At 46.5% G+C, this 21,650-nt stretch overlaps 1 protein-coding gene across 22 annotated transcripts in view; it reads left to right on the top strand.

Moving 5' to 3' along the window:
* The window catches only part of KCNMA1 (potassium calcium-activated channel subfamily M alpha 1), a 704,741-nt gene that overhangs the window by 405,866 nt on the left and 277,225 nt on the right, over window positions 1-21,650 (top strand). For all 22 annotated transcript variants that reach the window (XM_059662279.1, XM_059662276.1, XM_059662282.1 and 19 more), the window contains exons 4-5: window positions 11,647-11,740; window positions 12,530-12,641. In XM_059662279.1, the coding sequence (XP_059518262.1) occupies window positions 11,647-11,740; window positions 12,530-12,641 (206 nt within the window). The remainder of the gene's footprint in view (window positions 1-11,646; window positions 11,741-12,529; window positions 12,642-21,650) is intronic.

Consider the following 21,650-nt stretch of genomic DNA (forward strand, 5'->3'; position numbering starts at 1 on the left):
GCAGTGTAATCACATGTCCTTTTCCTCACCAGTTTAAAGGTCCTTGGGATGGGAGCGTTGCCCTTTTCCAGAGGAGCGGGGAGGGATTCTAGTGCAGCCCTGTGAAGAGCAGGAGGTTCTGACCAGCGGGTTGAAATGCTCTCACTTGCCAGAGCTTCTGGCTTGGAGGGGCGGGAGGAGGGCGGCTAAAGAAAACAACTGGTTCTCCTTTGCAAGGTGCTTCAGTAGAGGACCCATTCCTCCTTCTCAGAAAAACAGTGCTTCCGGATAAAATGAACAAATGTCTGAAATCCCAGCCTAGAGAGGGCATTAGTGGGTCCATTTGTGCAGACAAAGGAGAAAATCATAAGAAATCAGCTTCCTAGGGCCTCCTGGGACCCTCAGAGAGATGTTTTAAGGCGATGGGGAAAATAGCTCTAGAGAAGATCAAAGGTATGGGGACAGAATGAAAAGGGGGAACTGCAGGGGCGGCAAGGGTTAGTGAGCCTGTCATTCATGCTGTTCTTTTCCAAATTTGGATCCTGGAATCAAGTGGACAGCACTGTAGGGTGGGAAGAACTCTTTTTTTCTGTGGCATGAGCAGGAGAAGTTTGATAAATAAGTGATTTCCAATGCCAACCAGAAGCAAGTGGGAGAGAGAAGAATGAAGGCAAAGAAAGGTTCCAGGGGATAAGTTATTTTCACAAAGTAGTTGAGAAGGAAATTAAATGTATACTTGAAGATCTGCTTGCATCATCATAGGATTTAAGAATGCCTTCCCATTTTCCTTGCTGATGATGACTGTTTCTGAAGGTGAGTGACACCTCTGAGTTTCCGGGGCGATGCTGGGCTGCACTGCCCAGTCGCTTTAGGGCATTCCTAAAGCGTGACTCCTGCTCGTGCTGAGGGACTCAGGGCTCCAATCAGCAATATCTCAGCTCTCTTTTTTGGCTTCGAGGCTGCGGGGCTCTCAACAAAGCTCCTAAATAGGAATACATACAAAACGTCCCTGCCTCAGCTGTCAGCAACAGCCAGAGCTAAGACACAGCTATTTTCATTCCGTTGTGTAATAAAGGTGTAATTGTTTTCTACGCCAGTTGTCAGGAAGACTTGTTCCAGGTCTTTCTCCCTGTCTCAGTAAAACGAAACAAACAAAACACAAAAACACCCCAGGATGTCTGAAACAAAGCTATCATAATTATCCTTTGGCTTCACGTATGGATTCACCTGTAACTGTTCCCGATGGCAGTGTCCTTGTGGTGAATATATGCGGATGTTCTGTGACTGTGTTTTCTATTCTTCAAAGTGGAGCAGCAGATAGAGGGAGTGACTGTTTCCTTACATAATGATTGTTTCCCAATGCTCTCGGGCCTCCTGAAATCAATACCAGGCAGGCCTTCGGTGTTAACACTCTTCGTAAGAGTAGCCATTTGAATGAGACCACTGAGGGGACTGTGTGCCATTCAGGCTGTGTCCAGGCGTGGCTGGGAGAGAGCAGGTTGAAACTGTAGTAGATCTCTTGGGCTGTTGGCCAAAGTTTGAAGTCCGTGGAAGAGAATAGAAAAGGCATCTGTCTGTCTTAGGCATCCTTGTTACCCCCATCTGATTTTCCTGCCAGTCTGGGACCCAGAACAGGCTGGGCCTGGTAGTGGAGTCAGTAGATTTGGCTTCTCCACTCTAAGTCCTTGCAGGATGACCCATAGCCAAAAGGCATTGTTAAGGTCAGGTTGTCCAGGTATGTTAGGATTATGTCAAAGTCAGGGAGGAAGGCAAGGGTGGAAGCGTAGGGCACAAGCTAAGTAGGGGACTTAGGGAATGTGTGACCAGGGAATGCCCAGATGAGTCCAAGGCAAACATTTGGAGATGAAGGCTCAGACAGAAGAATCGTGAAGTCTGTACCCAATAAAGGCTGGAGAGGACCACAGTGATCTGAACCCGTTATGCTGTGGGAATCCCAGTACACATGCTCAGCCTTGTTCTGATGGGACGGGCTTTGTAAACAGAGAGCTCAGGCTTCACCTTAGGAGCTCTGCCCTTCTCTGTGCAATTAGGCAAGTTTCTTCTCTGGGAAGTCTCAAGGCCCAAATCCCTTGAAACCTTGTCCCAGGCTCTTCCTCATGGCTGCTCTCTTCTTAAGAAAGGAGGACAGCGGGCAGTTGCTCCCCAGCGTCCAGGAGCTGACTCTTGGCTATTACAGTTTGGAGATTATTGTGCATGAGCTTCCTCACACATGTATGGCCTTTCACATACGGGAAAAAGGCCCTGAGGCAGAAGGTGCAGCAGGATGAGCCCCTGTTCTCGTTTCCTCAGGTCTCTGTAGGCCTGAGAGGAGGGTGGCTCCAGGGTCAGAGGTTCTGCTCCCGTGCCAGACATGTATCTGGCTTCCTTGTTTCCCTTTCAGACTTGGGACTTCTTCTCCTTTCCCTTCTTCCCCCCAATTCTAATCACCTCACCCAGGCTGTCCTATTTTGTGGGCGGTCCCAGAGTGGGGTTTGACAGAGAGTGTATGTTTGAGCCAGAGGGCTGTGTGTGTGTGTGCGTGTGTGTGTGTGTGTGTGTACGCTTGCGGTGGGTACACCCCCACCCACATGCACCACCCCACATCTGTATATGGCTATTTGAGCCTGCCCTTGAAGAGCTCTTAGTCTTTGTGCTTAAGCGTGAGTGCACTGAGTATTATTTGAACCCTCTACTCATCACGTCTTTACTAAACAAGTTTTACTGAAGGAGAGATGGCTAGCTCAGTGGAGGCAGGGACATGAGAGAGAAGGAGGCAGTCAGGACTCCTCAGACAGTTTAGTGTAAACCAAAGCAGCACTCATTTGGCAAGACTGTTCTGTATAGTAGCTTAACTCTGAATTATTACATAAAAGTTGCTGGCAAGTGTGGACACTAATTCTACTCTGGTAACAACTGTGATTGCAATAATTGTAGTCTGTAGACAAGCTGGAGAAAACAAGCATTAGAGGGAAGGTTGTTTTGGACATCATTCCAAGAGTCCAACAGTGAAAAAAATACATGATCTATGGACGAGAATTGGAAGAGCTATTTAGAAGACTGGTCCCTCCCCTGCTCTCCTTCAGGTCCATCTAAGCCAACCAGGCACATGAAACTCTCTCCTCTGCTGAAGACCACAGAAAGGAGAACACACAATCTCCTGTGGCCATGCCTGAAAATGACTCATGGCTTCTCTCTCATGAAATTTTGTATTTATGGCTGCCTTCATGGAAATATAATTTTCCGGGTATTTCTTCCTTAATATTACCCAAAGTTAATGCTCCAATATATACAACTGCACCAAAGCTCACTGAACATTCTATTGGGCATTTGAATTATGTTGCAACACCTGAGAAGTAGGCGATAAAGCAAATACAGATGGAAAAGTAAAGTGTGAAATGATTGATTTCTCTATCAGTTTTTATTCATTTGGAGATTGGTGTGTTGTTGATTTTTTTTGGCATTTTTCTACAAACAGTTATTGTCATTATCATTATTAACTTAGTTTTAAAAATAACTCCCACTTGTTCAGTGTTCGTTTTTTACTCATTATTCAATTTCATCTTCATCACAGCCTTTGAGGTGTGTATCTGTATCTCCAATTTACAGATGAGAAAACCACGGCTTGCAGAAATCAAATTATTTGTCCTCAATCACACAGCTGATAGCTGATAGATCTGGGATTTTAACTCTTCCACTGAACTCCAAAACTACCTAACTGCTAATTACTCTTGAGGTTAACTTATAATGCCCACACTTTGCTTTTGATTTGCTTATTTGGATGCATCAATGGATGAAAAGATATGGAATGAAGATGAGAAGGAGAACCTAAGCTCAGATAGCATACTGAAGACTTGTGCCAACGTTTAGAAGAGCTCTATGAGAAATTGACAGATTTAATCATCTGAGTTTCATGAAAACAAATTATCTGTGTGCTTCATTGAGAAATCCAATGTATAAGGAGCTGACATATTTTGTTCTCTCCATCAGCCATCTATGTAATTTTTTTTGTCTCCTAGAAGAATGCTTAATTATTGGAACGAATTACCCAGGGAGACACCCTGAGCCAAACAACTGCTCTGAAGTCTATTGCTGCTGTTCCAGGAGTCTCCATATCAATTAAGCTCAAGAAGACATAGGATAAAAAGAGTAGTGAGGGTCCATATACCACTTATCCATTTGTTCCAATGAATTTCAGCATGACCCTAATGAGGCATATGTTTGTGGTTGTTGGATCACAATTGAGTAGAGGCATAATTAGAAGCCTGGTGCTGTCAGAAGGATTAATAGAAGTATTGATACACACCCATAACTGAACGTTTCTCAGCAAAGCCACTTAACCATCTGGTTTGGGATCATGATAGATCAATACTGCAAGTAACAAAAAGTATTTTCTATTCACATTAGAACCATTGAAAGATCTAAAAAAACCCACGTGTTTTAAGATAAAACCAAGGGCTCATTTTGATGTTACTATCAGCAGTATTGACTACTGATTGAACACAAACTTACCCATCAGTGATAACATCTTACAATAACTACTACCATATGTTCTGGGATAAAGTCACAATGCTGATCAATAGAAGAGGGTTGATTCTGTTTGTTAAAATGATAAAAACCAAACAATTTATTGAATACTGACCCCATCCAGGATAAACACCAAAAGCACCAACATTAAAAATATAAGCTTTTAAGTCCAAAGCTCTGACATTGAAATGGGGGCACTGAGAGAAGCAAAAAGATAGTATTTTATAAACAGATTATTATTTTTCCTCAATGATTAATTAGTGTCATGTCATTCACACTGAATTCACTATTGTCATTAGTTTGCAAGATATTTTAATGAGACTTAAAATCATATGAGTAAAAATATTGATTTCTAATTTGGAGTACAGTTGGCCTTTGAACTATGCAGAGGTTAGGATCACTAATCCCCACATACTCAAAAATCCACTTACAACTTTTGACTCCCCAGATCTTAACTGCTGATAGCCCACACTGTTGATTGGAAGCCTTAGCAGTAACACAGTCAGTTAATACTCAGTTTGTATATTATATGTATTATATACTGTATTCTTACAATACAGTAAGCTAGAGAAAATAAAATGTTATTAAGGAAGTAATAAGGAAAATACATGCACAGTACTTTGCATATTTATTGAAAAATATCCATGTACTAGAGGCCAGGTGCACGAAATTCGTGCACTCGGGAGGGGGGTGTCCTTCAGCCTGGACTGCACCATCTCACAGTCTGGGAGCCCTCGGGGGATTTCCGACTGATGGCTTAGGCCCACTCCCTGTGGGCCTAAGCTGTCAGTTGGACATCCTTTGCATTGCCACAGAGGCGGGAGAGGCTCCCGCCACCGCTGCTATGCTTGCCAGCCCTGAGCCCCGCCCAGGGCTTCTGGCCGAGTGGCACTTCCCCTATGGGAGCACACTGACCACCAGGGGGCAGCTCCTGTTTTGTCTGTCCCTTGGGGGTCAGTGCACATCATATCAACCGGTTGTCCCATTGTTCGGTCTATTTGCATATTAGCCTTTTATTATATAGGATAAGTGGACCTGTGCAATTCAAACCCTTGTTGTTCAAGGGCCAACTGTGCATTGCAAAGACTTTCTTCGCTTTTAGAATTTCTTGGTCTTATAATATTCAGATTAGTTAGGTGCTTTTATTCCTATTTTGTGGGCAGGAAAACTGAGGCACTTAACTTATCCAATAAACCCAGATACTAAATTACTAACCCTCAAATCACTTAGATTTTCTCCCCCTGTTGCAGATAGGTTCCATAATCTATATGATTTCATAATTTTTAAAATTCTGATAGAATGGAATGGGATGCAACGCTTATTGATTGTCTAGTCCATAATTAGAAGAAGTGTTCAAAGTATCTAAATATCATTATCCATGACTATGTTCATTCTTGTTCTAGGATAGGAGAGGGTGAGAGAAAATTGGGGCATGTTGAGGGTCACCCATCTTTAAACATCTGGATAACTGGGAATTACTTCTCCGTAAGTAGAGAAACTTGCCCTCAGCTGATGGGGTTAAGCGTCATGATACCACTACTGCTCAGGATCCCAGGAAGGACTTCTGAGGATTTGTAATGTTCCCCATGACAGTCTTGACAGAGAAGGGTCAGATGTAGGCCAGATAGCTCAGCTGCCTCTAGACTTTCCCAGACTATTCAACAAATGAATGATTTTTTTCTAGAATAGTTTTACCTCCTCCATAAGTCAGTCAATCCTATCGTTTTTGCATAAGCTCGAGGTCAGGCTCTGTGAATAGCAGATACTATGTCTTATGTCTTTTTCTATCTCCAAGGATCTTGCAGTTCATCTGGAGAAGGAGGTGGCATGGCAGAAAGGATGTTGAGTCTCTGTACCACTGAGCTCCATGACCTTGGGGGGCGGGGTGCTGAACCTCTGCTTCTCTGCTGAACCTCTGCAGAAGCGAGATGATAACACAGTATCTATTTTGCCAAGTTAGGAGGACCAAGTGGAAGAGTAAACTCTATACAATCGCCAGGCATTATTACATTGAATTAAATAATGGTAATCGACATTACAAGACAGTTTACAATTCCTTGCTCCTAATGCCATAGGAATTCAGAGGTGGGAGAGATCAGTGAGGCATGAGTAATTTGCCGAGCCATGCTTTTCAGTAGCTTTGAAGGCTGCCTAGGGTTTGAGCACAGAGAGGGAGGAGCATCTGATGAGACCACAGCAAAAGCATAGCTTTAGAATTAGGAACATGTGGGTCACACTCAGGAAATAATGAAGGCTCCAGCTCATAGTAGCAGAGGGCTTGGCTAGAGCGTAGCAGAGTATAAAATGGGAGATGCAGGGAGAGGTGGGGTTTTAGAGCTTCTTCCCAGCCAGGCTGAGTAGATGCGTGAGGCAGGAGGGAGCCATGATGGTGGATGAATGACATATTTTAATTAAATTAATCTGGCCACATTGCGGAGATAGGACTAGGAGAAGAGTCTGGGATCATTAAGCTCTTTGTATTGATCCCTGTCTCTGGTGCTGTAGGCCTGAACTCTGGTGATCCATTACCCAGGTGGATATTGAAAAGTCTCCATCCAATTTCTAAAGGTACTAGCCACAAGAGTGAGGAGAATTTAAATATTGGAAATTATTTCAGAAAGTGCCTCGCTAGTCCCTTCCCTCTCTTGTGGTTATTTATTAAATCATCTCAGATGTTTGCTGCTGTTGTGCCTAAGCTGCTTAACATTTCTTTATCTCTTACAAATAATGGTCTTGATAACCTCCTCATCATTATTTTTCCTTTAAATATTGAACTATAAATGTGCTGCCCGGGCACGCTCTGGTGGTTAATTAGAATGTCATTGGTGAAGCTTGCATAGCAGTGTTGTAATTACTTCCCTGAATCGTCTTAATTCCCCCGCCCCCTGACCCCGCATCCACATCTGAAACTGAAAATATCTGTCCAACCCTTTGGTCTCAGCAGTTAGTCACATGGTATGCAGCTGGTTATCTGAGGGTGGTCTCAATGCCTCATCCTCACCGTTCAGGTCTGAATGCAGAGCTTCTCAAGCAGCAACCCCTGTGATTAGTGTGTCTTCCCGAGAAAGGTCTGGAGCAGTGGTTCGCAAAGTGTGGTCCCCACATGAGCAGCAGCCTCTGGGAAATCGTTAGAAATGCAAGTTCTCAGGACCTTCTCTCAGATCTACCAAATCAGAAGCCCTGGAAGGTGGGCCCACCAATGTTTTAACAAGCCCTCCAGGTGCAGGCTGAAGTTTGAGGACCGCTGTCCTGAACAAGTATCTTCACAGGATTGGACAACCAGACCCAGGGAGGCAAACAGACTTCAGAAAAACGCAGGGAAGTTTAGAGGCTGAGAAGAGAGGGCAATTACTTCCCTCCTGGAGATGATACAAGGCGTCCAGAGGAATAACTGTGGGAAGTGAGATTTTTGTCTTTCCCCCTTTGCCTTTGAGAGAAGACCTGGGACGCTATGGCTTGCCTTGTGCTTGGGAAAGACACGCCCTTAAGTCCGTCTTCAGGAAAGACTGTTCCTACTCATGGGCCTCATTGGATGTTGTGTTGTTAAATGGATGAAGAAAGAGATATATTTCCCACTTTGTGTGAATCTTATTTTCCTTTACAGAGAGAGCTAAATTCTGAAATATGATTGCTTGATGGTTAGGAGGAAATGGGAGGTTGTCTTTCAACCTCTATCTAACACTGAATATTCATCCCATAGGAGGAAGGCTTTATTGAAGGTGTCCCCAGGGGTCCTGGTAAAAACCCATCATTTGCCTAAGGTTTTAGTATCAGTCTTGATCCATGAACTATGGGGACTGAGGAATAAATAGTTCATCAGCTTACCATGTACCTTGTGTCCTCTAATTATTGTCATTAATTAACCAAGGACAGTTAGGGAAAGTCCATTTTCTACTGCCAGGATTAGAACTAGCGGTCCTCATCTTAATTTTTGAAACTCCACTTTTTATTTATTTATTTTTTAATTGGCAACACAGGTCCATTTCTGCCATGGGCATGCTCATCAGAATGGCGACTTAAATCTAAGTGTGTAACCCCGAGTCACTCTCCTTGATTGTTTAAAAAAGTGATTTATTTTCTAGCTCTTGGAATTTCTGTGTATCTCAACAAGGAACTCTCCTACTTTACACAAGAAGGAAGAGGAGTTTCTATGTAATTGTCCCATTCTACAACGAGCGTTAATCATTAGGATAAAATCTCTTTGGGAGGAAAAGAAATCCTGGCTGGCTGATATGGCCAACCAACCCTTCTGTTTGTTGAATTATGTATGTAGTTTCTTTTTGTGAGATCCATGAACTTCTCCATGAGTCGTTTCCATCTGGGGAACGTAGAACTTCCCCTCCTGGTCTCTGATTGTGTGAGTCCATGGACCAAAGGCCCTTGGAAGACTGATCTCGGAGCAGATCCTGGTCAACAGTTCTGTTGCCACTTGAGAAAATTCAGCAGGACATTTCTGCTTGGGCTCTTTAGCAAGTTAAAGAGCTAAAGGGGGTAGAAAACTGACTCCCTGGTTACTCTGGTCCTACCTGGGCCCCAGGGGCTGGCCCTGTTTCCCCCCCAAATTTCCTGCTTCCCTCCTGCTCGCTCCTTCATCTCAGCAGAGTGCTCATTTATTGGTGAGCTCCCGCTGAGGAAGGGCTGCAGCACCAGCGCATAATTTACTCCCTCTATTATTTCAGCTCCAAGTCTAGGACTCGAGGAATGATACGAAACAATGATTAAATCGGCTCTAAATCTGACAGAAAAAAAGGTCTATTATGGTTTCAACATTGTTCTTTGTAAATCAGAGGTGCTGCAGAGGTATATTTTTCAACACCATGTCCTTTAGCATCAGCCCTCTCATTGTTGCCTTTGGAAATGGGCAGCATGGGAGGGAGCAGCAGAAATGGCAAGGGGACACGGAACAGTGGAAAGAAGTTTCCGCAGCCTGATCAGCCTGATTCCTTATACTTTTTTGAACATCTGCTTCCATTGTTGTTGAACCAAAACATCCTCAATGGCATTGAGCTGACAGCTCTTCCCACACTGTTCTGTCCTCTTCCACAGTCTAGCAAGCACGTTCCCTTCAAGATGTATTTCAGGGTAACTACTAAGTTATCCATAAGGGCCAGGGGAATAATAGGAGGTAGGGAACTCACAGGACCCCCAAACATGCCATCCGTAACTCCAGTAGCTATTGTGAGGGCAATAGTAAAGTGATCACTTGGTCTTGGTGAAGTGATGGTGGGTTTCTCTGTCTTCTTGACTGAATACACGTCAGTCTTGATGAATATGAATCTATGCTGCACAGCGAAGTTGCTGTTGGCACACATGAAGATGTGAGTGTCATATTTACCAACAGAGCTCCCTGGTCTCACGCTCTTGCTCACCTCTTTCACCTACACTCACCTTTGCAACGAGATGCAAGGTCCCTTCACCCCTTGGGATCTGGAGTGGATTTCCGCTCAGCCAACCTCACGTGCTTTCTTTCTCTGCAGCGAGAGTAGCTAAGAGCTCCGGCACCTGGGGACCTTGTGGGTTTTGTTCTTGAAACAAAAAAAAATGCCATCATGGCTTGGGCGTTGCAGCAATGTCACATTAGCTCTAGATCTGCATTTTCCTTTTTGTGTTTAAATTGATACCTTTGTAGGAGAGCAGGCAGAGAGCTAGGCTCTGATGTCTGGCTTTTTCTCCTGTCTAAGCAAATTCATTGTCTTTCTTCCAAACCCCTTGCCTTAGTGAAAACCCAGTAGTTGTTGTTCCCTTTATAAAAGAACCATCTTTTTCAGTGTTTGTTTTCCGTTCAGTCTCCTTAGTTTGTAAATGCAAACGTAGATTACCCTTGATGCTTTGCTGGAGGTTTTTCATCCTGTTTGTGATTTGGGAGGTGACAAAGGGCATGTTTGACCTGTGATAGAGATAAGAATGGCTAAATCCAGTGCATGTAATAGGATCCCACAGACTGACCCACCCTGGCTGTAGGTGGGCTCCGCATTCCCGTACTGCACAGATTCCTGCCTGATGAACAGACTAAGCATTGTCCTTAGGGAAGTACAACTATACTAACTGGTGTGGCATACAGTGATTTCCAAAGTGGCAACCCTGGAAATCCTCCATCCCGCATTTCTCAAGCTCGCCCTCTCCTGGCCTGGAGGTCCACGTTGCTTTCCATCTGGGGAAAGTATTTTACTTCTCTTTTGCTCACCTCATTTCTTTATGCTCCTGGCCTGAGTGTTACCACGAATTTTCATTCACAGCTCTGAGATGCTTATGAGGCTTTCCTGCTTTCCACCCAGCCCCAGACTTGGGCCTTTTCACACACTGATCCTCGGAGCAGCTTGACGCGGGAAGGCACGCGGGAGCCGCGTACCAGTTTGTATAGTAGTACACTCTTGATCTGCCTACTCCTGAACAAAGTAGAGTGTGCCGGGGTCCGCATTCGCTGCTCGACACACACAGAGCCAGTTAACCTGCATGCCGACAATACAGATGAAATTAACCCTTAGAGTACTGCTTCAACGTTTTGGTTTAATGGCCTTGACTTTTACCAGTTGGGCAATGCTTCTTCCCGGGTCAGAATGCGGCACATGGATCCACACTTAGTCTCCCCAGAACATCAACCAGGACCCTCTCCTCCACAGCTTTCCTGAGACGCTCCTGGGTCCTTTCCTGCTCATCAGCTGCTGGCTTTCAAAAGGTTCCCAACACGGCCACCCTGTTTAATTGGCAATGGGCTCCACTGCCAACGTGCTGAAGGGTGTGAGGGACTGTATTCAGCTCTGGGACGTGTCCTCTCAAAGAAAGAAGTCAGTCCTTTAAGGGTTAATGTGAAATGAAGGCATTTGGTAGTGTCTCTTGCTTGTCCTTCCTCCAAGGTGTCTGCATGACCTTCTTTAAATTTTTAGCTCAAATGTTGAATGATGATGAAAATAATAGAGAGATACAAAATTATAAAAATAAACAACGGAACAAAAGACTGGATGGTTGAATGGAAAGACCCCCTGGCGATGCTTGCTTGATGATCACAGGGGGTAGGAAGACCGAGTGCTTTGTTTGATGGACGTTCACTGTGTCCTCTGCCCCAGCACCACCGCTGCGCAGCCTGCGGGAGACTGGATGGTGCCTCTCATTGACCCCATGCTTTTTCTTCTTCCTGTCTAATAGCCCCATAGAATCCTGCCAGAATTTCTACAAAGATTTCACATTACAGATCGACATGGCTTTCAACGTGTTCTTCCTTCTCTACTTTGGCTTGCGGGTAAGTTGGAGCAACACTGCTCGGTACCGCCGTGGGGGGTGCAAGTCTTGTTCCCAAGGGCCATCCTCCACCAGCGTCTGCTCTCGCAGGCAGACAAAGCCCAGTGTTCCCAGGGGACACAGCAGCCCTGTCCCGAGTGTTCGCCTGTGGGAGAGCCTTTTCCTTAGAGCAGCGTTTTTCTGAAGTACATGTTCATTGTGTTCACAGGGGGAGAAAAGGGGATTGAAATAACTATTATGCCTCCACTGGCCAACTACTTCTCTTCCCTCTATTCAAACAGGAGGGCATTGTTCCCTTAAACAGAATTTAAACAAGTGCTTTTTACCTTCAAATGTTTGTTTATCAGGGCTCGCTTAGCTGAATCCTGAGAGAACAGTGGAATCAGGGGGTAGCAGAATTTGGGGCTTGGGAGGGTTACACTACACCCTGTTTATGACAAGAGTGGTACAGAGGTAGATTACAGAGGTGTGTGTGTGTGTGTATGAATGAATGCATCCATATACGCTTTATTTACATTAGAGAGTCTTCCATCTGATGCAGTTGAAAACCACAGAAAAAATATACTGCCTGAGCTTTCTCCAAGGCCAACATAGCAAGCAATAAAAGAACAGCCTTTAGAAATGGCTGTCTGAATTCTAAGACAAAAATAGCATCTAATTGGTGTAGATATGAGAAGAATATAACATCTCCTTCCAGACCCCCACAAGAAACCAAAACATAGCCTTTGGCAGAGTATATTTTGAATGCTGGAACCAGGCTTCTCATTTTTCCCTCTTTTCTTTCCCCCAGTTTATTGCAGCCAACGACAAGCTGTGGTTCTGGCTGGAAGTGAACTCTGTGGTGGATTTCTTCACGGTCCCCCCGGTGTTTGTGTCTGTGTACTTAAACAGAAGTTGGCTTGGTAAGTCAGCCTCTCTTCCCTTCTTCCTCCTGCTTCCAGGGCCATAGCTGAATTAGAGACTCCAGGGTGGGTCAGAGGGCTGGGCTGTTCTGCGGGAAGGAAGTTGTGTGTGTTAATGTGAACAACTCCTGGAGTGTAAGACGCTGATGGGGACAGTTCTCGGAGCACCAGACCACAGGATTTGCACAGGTTGTGCTTCAGGTAATGCGGTTTTGTCATTGTGGAAGCTTTTTTATATATATAAAAGCCTAAATGACCATCTGACATGCAATGACCACCAGGGGGCAGACACTCCGACCGGTAACTATGACATGCAATGACCACCAGGGGGTAGATGCTCAATGCAGGAGCTGCTGAGCTGTGGTGACCTGGCAGCTGCAGTTCTCAGGTGATGCACCCTGAACCAGGGAGGAGGGAGCCTGATTCTAGGGTGCTTCACCCGAGAACTGCCCTTTCGCAATCCAGGACCCCTCGGGGGATGTCAGAGAGCTGGTTTTGGCCCAATCCCCGCAGGCCAGGCTGAGGGACCCCACTGGTGCACGAATCCGTGCACCAGGCCTCTAGTATATGAAAACCACAGAAAAAATATACTGCCTGAGCTTTCAGTATAACATTAAAAAATGCTTACATAAAGAAAATATTAATCATATTACCCTCTTCCCCCCTCCCTGCCTGCTCTCTGAGCTTCTCAGTGTTAACAGGCCCGACAACTTTCCTTCACATTCATTCCACCACAGAAAGCATGAATGTTCACACATGATAGTGTGCTAGAAGTGGTGGTCTTTGTACAAGATAATTGTGTGAATCACATTGTACAAAAATTTGGTTTTCTTACTAATAAATGATGGACATCCGTTCAGCACAAAATTCCATATATTTTTGTGCCCCAGTTTATTCAGCAATAACCCTAATGATGAACCACGCAATCATTTTCTTCTTCTACTGTATGCAATGGTCTAATAAACATACTCATCCACGTATTTGTACAATTTTATTTGCATAGATAGTTCTAGGTTTCTGGGAGAGGACTTGAATATGTATATTTTACTTTGTGCAGATGTTGATGGATAACATTTCAAAAATGTGTCAAGATATGCTTCTACTAGCAATATATTGTGATGTTCTTGCTAGCACTGTGAATTTATTATATACATAGTATCATATTTTAAAAATAAGCCTCTTTTATATGTAGCATATGCAATAATCACATGCACACATGTGTGTGTGTCCTATAAGGGTACTGTTTTCTACCAGTTTTCTCATGCTTGATTTGAGACGTGTTTGCTCAGATTGGGTGTTCCAGCCAACACAATGAGCCCATTGAGCTGCACGCAAATCTGAGAGATGTCTTCAGTATGACCCAGATGTGCTCTGCGGCCAAGGGTTCCAGACACCTCAGCTTAGCTGCTAAACGGCTTTGTGACCCAGGGACTCACTTTTCATCACTTGACCTGTTGTTTTTCATCTGTATACTGAAGGTTGGGCTAGGCGATCTCTACAGTTCTTTTAGCTCAGAAAGTCTCTACGATGCTTGTATCGATGGGAAATTTGGGGTCTAGGTTGTTGGGGAGGACTGGGAAGTTAGTGAAATTAAATCATCAACATTTTCAAAATTACATATGGACTGCTAACCAGGGCTTTTCCTAGCCATCCCATTGCAAACAGTACACACACACACACACACACACACACACACACACACACACAGCCTTAAACAAAGAGGCAAAGAATGAAGGAAGGGAGAGAAGGAAGAAGAGAGGAAGGATAAGGGAGGGAGGGGGAAGAGTGAGAAAGAGGGAGGAAAGGAAGGAGGGGGGAAAGGAAGAAGGATGGAAGGAAGAAAAGGAATGTGCCTTCTCTTCTTGGCTATGCTCTGTGCACTTAACAGTCACTTTTCTTTTCTGGACCCTCAGTTTTCCCATCTGAAAAATGGTAGGGTTGCCATAATTACTGCCAGTCCTCATAGCTCCTGAATTTGAATTTCATGTAAGGATCCATTCTACCCGGGGCCTTGTGGTCCTAGATGGTGAGGAGACCCCTTCCTGACTGTGGTGGAGACCCCTCTGCAGCCAGCAGGTCTCCCCCGGGTAAGGGTGTGGAGCTGAGCCTCTGCCTTGTGAGTGAAATGTGCCCTAGAGTGTCTTATGCCAGGAGACCTTGGGTGTTGTAAGAGCCCATGCCTTCTTGTGGATGGCTTCTTCCTGATTTCTGGAGGTGTGTTCTGATCTAGTGAGATCCATCAGAGCAAACAGAAAAGGGGGAAGAAAAAGGAAAGGGAAGAACATGGGATACATTTTGTATCTACTCTGGTTGCTCTTCAAAAAATGCTCTAAATGTGCTTCAGTTTGTTCATGAATTGAACAGTATTTATTAAGCATCTACTATGTGTCAGGCACTTTTCCTGAAATCATAGACCAATGACATTTTGGGCCCTGAAATAATGATAATGATAATTAGTAATAATAATAATAAACAACTAACCTTTCACCTCTTGTAGGAGAAAACACCTGTAATAACAACACTTCTTGTTCTTTGGTAACGAAGCCCCTGAGTGAGATTCAGTACTGGCCTGCCTGTTGTGGAAGGGAATGCAGTGTGATAATATTTCAAGGCGGTCCTCATGTCTGACTTAATACCTGGGCTATTACACTGTGAGACAAGTATTGTGCCAGCGAGCTGCCAGCGGTGAAATGAACATTCCCATGAGGCATGGCATGTAAACTAGAAGGAATCATCTCATTAAATGGGGCATTTCAGGAGGTGCCGCCTTCCTCTCAGGAAATGAAAGGTGTTGCCTTTACTGACTGAGGTTTGGGCTGAGCTGCAGGAAAGTGCATCTCCTGGTTCTCCCGCTCACACCTCCGTGGCCCTGTCCAGACAGAGGTCTGGGCTGCAGCTGGCACTTCGGGGCTAAAACTCAGGGAAGGCCATGACTCCCCACACTGTCTTTCCCACAGCACAACCCTCCCACGTTTGATTTCTTATTGTTAATATATGGTTGCCTATTATATGTAGTACTAGAGGCCCGATGCACGAAATTCGTGCAAGAGTAGGCTTTCCTTCCCCAGCTGCTGGCATCGGCTTCCCTCTGGCATCCAGGACCCAGGCTTCCCTCTAGCCGCCGGCAGGCACCTGGCATATTATGCTTTCATTATTATATATAGTGTGGTATTTACTTCCATTTTTGTGCATATTCTTTGTGCCCTTGATAGTGTATTACTAATAACAGCTAATATTTATTCTGGTTCTACTAAGTTCTGGGTGCTCTGACAAACATGAACTCAATCCTCAGCTAGGAATGATTTTCCCAATATTGCAGGTAAGGAAACTGAGGCTCAGAGAGGTTAAGTATCTGGTCCAAGGTCACACTGCCAGGGCGTGATGAAAGGTGATTTGTCCCAGATTTGGTCTGGCTTTATGTCCATCCGCAGGCTGTGCTCTTCTCCATCGGTCCTGCCCTGGAGAGTTTTGGGGTTTCAGGAACTGGGTTGGGGATGACCCAGCTGTTGCACCTTCCATCTCTTCTCACTCACTGAGGGCTTCGCTGGGGGCAGAGATCTTATTTAAGAACACACACCCTCATGACTTCTTCCCACGTGTCCTTTCCCACGCCCAGTTTCTAGAGTGGCCACTGGGACCAGGGAGACACAGGTGTACCTGAGTCCTGGGGCACCTTAGCCACTTGAGGACCAGTTCTGCCTCACCTGAGAGAGATGGGGGCTGCCACGCGTCCTACTCCACAGAGCAGAGAGGATCCAAGATGAGCTCTGGCTCCACCCCCTCAGTTCACGTCATGGCTCAGCCACTTGCTGATGGGTCACTCTGAGCAAGGTCATTGTTCCTGTCTTACCCTCCGCCTTCTCACCTGCACAATAGGGGTGTTAATAGCACTCACCTCATAAGGTTGAAGTGGGGATTCCGTGAGGTAATGTGAGTGAAGTGCTAGGTACATAGGAGGAACTTAATGATCATTCTGGGCCTCTCTTTCTCACCTACTTGTCAGACTTTAAAGCCCCAGGGAAGAGCCCTTGCTGGGTGTCTCAGTTGGTTGGAGTGTTGTCCCATACACCAATAGGTGGCAGGTTCGATTTCCAATCAGGGCACAAACTTGTGTCGTGGGTTCCATCCCTGGTTGGGGCAGGTACAAGAGGCAACTGTTTGATGTTTTTCTCTCTCTCTCCCTCTCTCCCTCTCTCTCTCTCTTCCTCTCTCCTTCTCTCTCTCTCTCTCTTCCTCCCTCACTCTAAAATACATATCCTCGGGTGAGGATTAAAAGGAATAAAAAATAAAAAACAGAGCACCAGGGAAGAAAACAAACCAGAATAGGAACCAAAATAAGGCAGCAGGACGTGAGGACATCCACGTCCACAGGCAGCACGTCGCTGCTTATTTTAATTCCTGTTCCCACACACCAGCTTTTTCATTTCTGTTTCTTTCACAAAATTATTCTCCTCCCTCCCTAAAATAAATAGGCCATGAAATGAGAGATGTGTCTTATTTTGAGACGTGAATGATATGCTCTGGGGAGAGCCCTTTTCTCTGTGTGTCTCATGCTTTTGGGAACTATATCCCTAAGGAAGGCCCGTGGGCTGTGGCTCCTTTGTGTGTTCATATATTTTTGTTGAGGGTCATCTTGTGTGGTTAAAAGAAGAAAGGAGAGAAAAAATATGCACTCCCTGGCCAGTCAATGAAACTGTTTTTCCGGAGCGCCTACTGTGTGCTCAGCGCCTGGAGGAGGGCCACCTGCCTGGCCACTCTGGGCCTCACTGTGATTCTCCACATCCTCTGGCCCCGCTTCTCTGACGGAGCAAGTCAGAGCCTAGTGAGGAGCCACAGTCATGGACCCTGGTCGATGTTAGGCCTGGCCTTGGCCCTTAGACTTTAGAACCTTCAGCAAACTCTGCTAGAAAAAGGAAAGAGTTAATGCCCTGCCATAAGGCAATTCAAACGACGTAGGCTCTCTGCTTATAAAATATGCCCGGGCAGTTCGTGTTTGTGTTATAAGGTGATAAAAACAGGTTTGGAAAAAGAGTACAGGTTCTTAAAAACAACAGCAACAAAAGGACAAAACATCGTTCCCGTTTGAGACTAAGGCTTCAATCTAGTTGTGGAACCAAAATAAACACACAGGCAGCAACAGCAGGTAACACTGCCCGCTATGTAATTAAGGCCCAAATTGCCAGGTACAGCCTGTCAGGGCCCTGGGCGTTCAGAGGAGAAAGAGCTGCTGTGGGCGGAGGAAGGCGAGGTGGCCTCTGGGAGGGGCGCCAGCGGAGGCTGTGGCGGGGGAGCCCGCAGAGTGGGAGACAGAGCCAGTCTCCAGCGTGGAGGACAGCGAGTGCCCACGGAGGACACCAGCCTGGATAGGAAGTGTCCTTTCCCTGTGCCAGGCATCAGCCTCACAACCTGGCCAGGCGAGGAGTGAGTTTGTTCTTGTTGCGGTAAAACTGCCACAAACGTAGGGTCTTAAAACAACACGCGTTTATTGTCTTTCACTCTGTGGGTTAGAAGTTCACACAGGTCTCTCTGGGCTAAGATAACAACGTGCTCTTTTCTGGAAGCTCTGAGGAAGACTCCATTCCCTTGCCTTTTCTATCTCCCGCAGGCCACCCACATCCTTGGCTCCTGGCCCCCTCCTCAAAGCCAGCCGTGGTGGGCTGAGTCCTCCTCACAGAGCATCGCTCTGCTCTTGCCCTCTGTCATCCCCTCTCTTGACTGTCTTTTCTGCCTCCATTTTCCACTTCTAAGGACCCTTGTGATTATATCAGCTGCTCACCTGGATAATCCAGATCGTCCCCCATCTTAAAGTCAGCTGGTTAGCAACCTTAATGTGTCTGCTACTGTGATTGCCTTTTCCCGTGTAAGTTACCATAGTCACAGGTTCTAAGGATTAACACGAACATTTTGGGGGGCAGGGCATGATTCTGCCTATTTTGCCAAAGAGGAAGCAGGTTCAGAGGGGATAAGTAACTTGCCCAAAGGCATAGAGCCAGGGAGCCTAGAGCGGGGACTCTGCACAGCGTGGAGGCCAGGAGCTCTGCAGGCGCTCAGGGCTGCGGCACCCTTGTCACCTGCACTGTCCCGGCCCGCTATGTGAGCAAGCCTGAGACCTCCCTGTATGCTCACTCCCATGTAGGGGTTTTTGTTTGTGTTTTATTCATTTATTTATTTTTCAATATCTTTTTATTGATTTCAGAGAGGAAGGGAGATGGAGAGAGAGATAGAAACATCAATGATGAGAATCATTGATCGGCTGCCTTCTGCACACCTCCTACTGGGGATTGAGCCCATAACCCAGGCATGTACCCTTGACAGGAATCGAACCTGGGACCCTTCAGTCCGCAGGCCAACGCTCTATCCACTGAGCCAGACCAGCTAGGGCAGTGTTTGAGTTTTAATTGTAGACATGCCTGTTTTCCATCCATGGTTCTTAAGCAAGTTACGCCCAGTTCTGGCACCCTTTCTGTGTGGCTGCAGCAACTGCGGGCACGAGTTAGGTCTGCATATCCCCTGCTTAAAAGCTCTCCTTTCTGAGAACTCCTGCTTTCTGCCGTTCTGAGTTCACTTAAAAGAGCAGAGAAAAGCCAGAATTTTGGAGTGCCAAGAGGTGGAGTTTTGGTGGCATGCCACCATGTTCCCAGGGGAAGCCGTGCATGGGGTCAGAACCTCACTCCCCTCGAGCGGGCATTTTCAGGGGCTCATCTGCCATCTCAGGGTCTCACTATTGCTCGTTCACTTCAGAAGGCGTCTGGCCCAGGGCCACTCTCTGGCTTGAAGAACCCCAGGTGAGGAGAGCTTAATACCTGGGCCTGACCCTAACCAGCCCCTGCATTTGGTGAGAATAATTGAGAGTGAAAGCCTTCGCTGGTTTCTGTTTTCGGACAGCGGTTATTTTCAGTGTGTTGAGATTTAACAAAACAAAAACAGAGAGTGGAGGCAGCCCCTTTTGGGCAGCCCAGCCAGACACACAGACCCAACTCCCAGCCTCCCTTTCCCCTCAGATCCCCTACCCCAGCTGCATCCATCTGCTGGTAGGCATTTGCCAGCTGCACCTTTCCTGGTACCCAGCCAGGAGTGAGTTTCTGCCCCGCCTGCCTCTCTGGTTACAGCCCTTTCCCCACTGAGCTCAGCCTCCCTCTCCTCCTGTGCAGCCTTCCCATTCTCCCTGCTGGAGTGAATTCCTCCCTGACCTCTGTTCCCTCTGCTTTTATGATCAGCGCTGCGAGAGCAGTACAATCACTTAGGATGCAGGTCCACAGTTCAGTGTGTCAGGGACCTTGGCCGTCTTGGCTTTTGCTGTGTCTCCGGTGCCTTGAACAGTTCCCCGCACATAATCTGTGCTTGTTGAATGAATGAATGAATGAATGAATGAATGAATGAATGAGTCTTATAATAATGATGATAATGAACCATTGTTCCATTGTTAATAGCTTACGAAGAGCAGACACTGGGCTCAGCATCTCCTGGGCATTATCGCAGTTAATGTGCACAGCAACCCCAGAGAGTAAATGGTTTGAGGCTGCCTTTACAGTTTGGGGGTCCAGGTTTAGGGGTAGGTAACTTCCCCAGGTGGTAAATGATCCAGCACTCAGGTCGGTCTGGCTCTGGAGCCCATGCTTTTAAAAGTACTGGCCAGTGGTTCTCCGAGTGTGATTGCCGGACCGGCAGCAGCAGCCCCGGAAATCTTGTGAGAAATGCAGAGTCTTAGAGCCCAGCCAGGACCCTGTGGGTTGGGAACTCTCCGAGTTTGACCCAGCAGCCTCCTGGTGATCCTGATGTTCACCCAGTTTTGAGAACCACTGTCCTTTGGCTGTCTTTTAACCACGCCCCCTCCCCCCCCCCCATCCTCCCCCCTTCCGCCCCCAGAGCTTTGAAAACTCAGGATATTGGGCCAAACCTCCAGCCAGCTCAGTCGAAGTCTCTGGGTTGGGGGCAGCGGGTGACCTAGGCTCAGCGTTTGAATGGCCCCCAGTTGCATTTGAATGCACTAAGGGTGTATGGCTCCTAACTGAGTGTGCCCCAATGCCTCCCTGGAGGATGCCTCCTGCACTTCGGTGGGCATGTGAGCGCCCGATCTTGCTAGAGGGCCCTTTCTGACTCAGGAGGCAGGGGTGGAGCCGGGACTCTGCATTTCTGTAGTCCCAGGAGATGCCCAGCGTTCAGGGGAGTGTGCTTGAAACAGCAAGGCGTCCCACCTGTGCTGTGCTGTCCAATGTGGTGGGCACTCGCCGCATTTAGCTATTTAGTTGCACATTAATCAAAATTAAACCCAAGCTCTGTCGCTCATCATCCTGTTGGAAGAGCTGAGAGCTCTACGTGGCTCCATCGCCCAGGAAGCCCGCGTGGGCACACAGCTCCAGGCCTGAGCCTGTTACAGAACACACCCCAGTTTTTCCTTTTGGGCCCCCAGGACAGTCTTCAAACACTGGTAGCTCGACAAACGTTTACGGAAGTGGTTTTTATTGAAAGGACCAAAGGTAAAATGTTTATATCTAAAAGAAGTAAATAACTTCCTTGAGCGGATGTAGAGAAATCATTGGTTACACTATCAAAATGAAACTCCCCATCACCTTAACCAAATTAAATGACTGTAGGAGGGAGAAAAAAAAAAGGCACAAAAGAGGCCCTGGGCGGCCCCCAGTCCCAGTTCTTCCCCAGAGCTCTCTGCAGCTGAAATGGACTTCTGGGCTCTGAAAGGGGAGGCCTCTGGCTCCCCCTACAGGCCTGCTTGGAGTTTGCTGGATGACGTGGGATTAAGTGGGACAGAGGAAGAGGGGGACAAGCCGGCTCAAACTCCAATGGCAGCTTATGCTTGCCAAAGGTGGGGGCGGCCCTGTGCACCCCCATAGGATGTGTCTGATGGCTGGACCAACACTGCAACCATGAACTCCCCTCCTCCTCCCCTCCAGGGGCTCCTGGCCCCAAGGCCCAGGTCTGGAAAAAAGGGCCTTTGAGAGCCGGGAGGTCACCTGCTCCCGAACCTCAGGCATCTGACATCTAGATTCTCTA

This window comes from Myotis daubentonii, chromosome 13 (genome assembly GCF_963259705.1).
Source record: "Myotis daubentonii chromosome 13, mMyoDau2.1, whole genome shotgun sequence".
Classification (NCBI taxonomy): domain Eukaryota; kingdom Metazoa; phylum Chordata; class Mammalia; order Chiroptera; family Vespertilionidae; genus Myotis; species Myotis daubentonii.